The 4,705-nt window shown below is 38.2% G+C and overlaps 1 protein-coding gene across 1 annotated transcript in view; it reads left to right on the top strand.

The window, feature by feature from the left end:
- LOC138029781 (tyrosine kinase receptor Cad96Ca-like) overlaps positions 1 to 2,460 on the top strand; it is a 12,955-nt gene extending 10,495 nt beyond the window's left edge. The window contains exon 10 of the mRNA XM_068877605.1: positions 132 to 2,460. Coding sequence (XP_068733706.1) covers positions 132 to 197 — 66 coding nt within the window. The 3' untranslated portion in view covers positions 198 to 2,460. The remainder of the gene's footprint in view (positions 1 to 131) is intronic.
- Positions 2,461 to 4,705: the final 2,245 nt, after the last annotated feature.

Below are 4,705 nucleotides of genomic sequence, written 5' to 3'. Positions count from 1 at the left end.
AAGTGTGCAGGAAGATGTGAGAGACGTATGTTACGTAACAGTTCTGGTTTTGAACAAAAGGGGGAAGATCTTTTGTTATGTCATTTCGTAAACTAAATCTAAGCTAAATACTTTTTTTCTTTTTATTGCAGAGGCTGCTCAACATGCATATTTACGACAATACTCTGTATGCAAAATTGGAGGACTTGAACGCCTAAAATGAAAAGCAAACTGAACTCCTCTGTTTTTTAAAAAGGAAGTTTAGTCATTTCGTCCTCACACTTGACTTGGACAGTAATTTCCCTTTTAAATAATCCAAACTGATTCAGCATATAACTTTCTTTTTACTGATTTAGTTAAATTAATATCTTTGCCTTCTAGCGTGCAGTTTTTTGCCATTCATTTCCTGGAAATTCCGCATTGAAAGCATTTTTTTTTAAAAGTGCTTTCCACTTTAAAAAGTGGACAAAACTACCCATTGTTTGGGCCGAGACTGAACCACTTAGACGGCTTCTTTTAGGTTCTCCGCGGATAATTGCTATAAAAAATCTATTATGAAAAACAGGAATTAGGGATTATGGAGAAAACGCTTGCTTCGATCTAGCCCAACACTGGGAGACGTGTCTGATAATTTCGTTGACCTGTCGCAATTTCTAAGACACATGCAATGTGAAATTTCGAAGAAAAATCTGAAATTTTTGATATTTAGCTATCTATGGATTTATCTTAACCATTACGAATATTTTGGCTGCAATCTTGGACAAAAGGGGTTGAGAATATTAAAAACAGGGGTTATTTTGCGCACTACGTCCTCAATATCGCACATTATTAGCACCCCCCCCCCCCCCTACAACCAATGTTGATAAGCCCGGGTTCGACAGGCTTTGTTTCGTCTAACAACATTGATCGGGGGGGGGGGGGAAGGGGGGTGGGGGCAAAAAGAGAGCTTCTTTTTCATACTTGTGATCGGAGTTTAGTCCAAAAGCAGAGTTTTCTCAACAATTTTGTCCAAGATTGTATTTCGTATAAACTATCAAGTATTTGTCTATATGAGAGTGTGAACACTCTCATATGTTTATAGTATGTAAAACTCGTCTTCTCATAGCTGATACACAGTAAGTTGTCAAGGATTACTTGTCATCATTGCGTGAAACAAACATTGTTACAGTAGTGAATTATTAGCCATGTACGTGAATTGTTTACATAAGATAGGGTTCTGTTTACTTTACTTTACTTTACTGCACTGCGAATCGCTGTTTTTTTACATCGTGGAATTCATACATTAGTACCATTAAGAAGTAAGAGATCTACTGAGTCCTATAACAAGGACAATATTAAGGAGTTATATCAAAACCAGTCGGCCTTGCCCTAGCTGTTTTTGCCCACTTTGGTTTACACTGATCAATATGTATATACAGATCACCAATCAGTCGGTTGGTCCACTCTGGATATGACACCTGCCTTCAGCATCCTGTCTAACTCTTCTTTTGTTTTCTGATACAAGGGGAAGGGTACCTTCCTTGGGACTGACACTTGGAAAGGTCTGGCATCTTCCTTGAGTGTGATACAGTAACTGTCCTTCATGACACCTAGTCCTTCAGTTCCTTTCAGTTTAAAGGCTCTTGGGAACTTCCCGCTGCCACCATGTCGCGTTATTTGGGCTTACGGTGGACTTCAATGAACAGCACGTGTTTACTTCAAGACGCCATTTTTAATAACCATACATATCTTGCACGTAACTAACTTTAACAATACTTCATGTAAGCTAACACAACAAGTAGCATCGCTGGTACAAGCACCTCTGTGGCAAAAATGAAATTCGTAGACATACAAAACTCCTTACTTGGTGCAATCGTATTTTTGACACACCCATTAACAGATTTATCGTAGCTAAGGCTTACCCGAAATGAAAACTCACTCTTTTAACAATTACGAAAAGTCTTAGGCAGTACAATTGAAGAAGAAAGGTTCTACTTTTTATAAGAAGACGTGTAAGCGCCAGTAAATTGGCGTATTTTTAAGTTGTTTAAAATGTGTTCTAGTCAACAAATAGATTCCATCTAGCCGAGTGTCTGTTCGGTAATAGATCGCAGATGACGTCAAAGTGTGGTAAGAAAAAAAACGTCGTTGGTGATCTATTACTGAACAGACGCACTTCAACACGAAAGTTATTTTTGTATATATAAAGAATTAAGTTTACAGAAAAAAAGGCCCTTTCATTTCAAAATCGTTTTTAGTGTAGAGGTTACTTTCCCCACTTGACAGACACGAAAACAGCACTTTGACGTAATCTATTGTCTATACAAAATATATTTTATGGTGACGCCATCTTTGCGTTGGACCTCCAATAATAGATCACAGGTGAGAAGCAATCAAAATGGGTGCATCATTGAGGTTATTATATAATCCTAGTTGAAAGGTCTGGATAGTAGCCGACATGTTACAATTTTAAGAAACAATACAATATCTTTTAAAAACATATTTCAATAGAATCTTGTGTCATCCTTAGTTGATGATGTGGTGTAGGTATTTCACATTGAATATGAACAGCTTCTTTTATGTTAATTATATAAGCTGGAAGGTGGTGGAAGCTTTATCTAGAATACTAAACACTCATTAGAGCATGAAGTGCGGCATTGCTAAGAATTTTGTAATTGTTTAAAAATGTGAACTGAACTGAACATGTGCTCATGTATGCGTGTGGAAATATGCTGGGTGGTTTCGCCGACATAGCAGGCATTACAGCCCGCACACGAAAGCTTGTATACCACACCCGCACGGAGCCCACGAGAGATAGGATCTTTCACTTGGAAACATGTTACCCATTTTAAAGGATGAGAAAACTAACTTAACATCTATGCTGTTACAATAACGTTTAACAATGTGGCGAACCTTTTTCTGCGTGATGATAGAAATTTAAAGTAAAAGGTACTTTTAGGTGTCAGAGACGGAAGCCGGGGAATCTCAGTCTTGAAGGGTAAATGTAAGGTAACGATTAACAATATTTTCAACTACAATGTAGAAGGACTGAAAAAAGATCCTTTTGAAAGGTATTGGTGAGTTTTGTGATGTCCTCGTGAACACCCAAGTGTTGTTGATTTTTTTGGTTCTATCAACAAGCGTGGGAATGAGACCCAATTTGTAGGAGTGAGATGTAAAACTAAAGTAAGTAGTCAAAAGGCCCTTGAAGGTTTTCTACACAGGTAACGGGAAAATGAGAGTCGTTGTTGAACAGAACATCTAAGAAAGGGATTTTGAGATCTATTTCTTTTTCCATAGTGAATCTGATGTTAGGGTGCCTAGAGTTAATATAGTCGGAAAATAGTAGCGCTTGGTTGTCCGAATGAAATAAACAAAATGTATCATACATACATACACACTTAAATGACCACTCACCATAGAGGTTTTTCAGAGCCAATAAACACAACCACGACAGCACAGAACATTCATCAACAACTATTAAGAATCTCAACTGGCCGGAGGCAAGGAAGTTGGCTTTTGACAAGTGCAGCTGAGAAGTTGAACCAGGGACTACCAGGAACAAATTCAACCAGTGGCCAGAACATGTCTTGAACCCGGGATCCCCGGATCTCAAGGCAAGCGTCCTAACCATTGGGCCGCACTGCCTCTTTACATAACGTCGGTAAAAGTCGAAGTCGTGAAACATTTACAACCATTTCTGATGGCAATCCCGAGCTTAAGAGTCCGTAGCTACCGCTCAGACCCATTCTTTAAATTGAAAGATTCCTTCTACGACCAGATAGCTGGTGTAGCTATGAACTCTTCCCTCGCTCCTGTTCTTGCTAATTTATTTATAGAGCATCATGAAAAAACATGGTAAAAATTTTTCAGGACTTCGAGGTATTTTACCGACGTTATCTTGATGATATATTTGCTTATTTCATTGTGAGAATCAAGCGCTACTATTTTTCGACTATCGAGAAACGGGCCCCTGGAAGATTCAGGTGGCCGGCTCCAACGGGATTCGAACCCATGACCTCTGGGATGACGGTGCAATGCTCTACCAGCTGAGCTAAGAAGTCAATTGGTTGGGAGCAGGTCAAGTGAGAGAATCACTTCTCTTTTTCTTCTATAACCTGCATTTCATTCAGTTCATTTCATGCAAAAGAGACCAAAGAAAAATTGTTCCTTATAAATCAAAGGCTGTTCGTTAATGGAAACTTGAAGTTCAAACGTTTGCCTCACTTGTATCATAAGGTCAATTGGAATGGAACGTGTTTTTAAAGGAGAGACAAAATTGATATTTTCCCGTGATATGAAAAAAACCTGAATAATCCTGTTGTCTCTAAGTAGTAATGAGTGAATAATTATAAACCAAACTCTTATAAAGTTTGTGGTTGACTCGTTCACTTTTAATAAACCTCTGTGGAAAATAAAAATTGGAGGACGACCGTATAAGAGACATTGTGATGTAGGTTTATGGACTAGTACTAGTGCTAGATGGATATGTTGTCGGTAAAACCTTTGTCAAGTTGACTCCGTTTTTACCTAGATTAAACTGGTGATCCTCATTTTACCTCGGTTGAATACGCACTCAGGTAAATTAAAAAAATTCGGAGCCTAAAATTAAGCCTATAGCCGGAAAAATTATGGTCGGATTTGGTTATTATACATGCATATCAATAGACGTCTTATACAAAAGTAAATAATAAAAAGAACTGCGTTGGGTTGAGCGTTTTTGTCTTTGTAGTGTCCTAGTAGATCT

The sequence above is a fragment of the Montipora capricornis genome, chromosome 13 (genome assembly GCF_036669925.1).
Source record: "Montipora capricornis isolate CH-2021 chromosome 13, ASM3666992v2, whole genome shotgun sequence".
In the NCBI taxonomy this organism is placed as follows: Eukaryota; Metazoa; Cnidaria; class Anthozoa; order Scleractinia; family Acroporidae; genus Montipora; species Montipora capricornis.
This window is presented reverse-complemented; position numbering and strand designations above follow the sequence as displayed.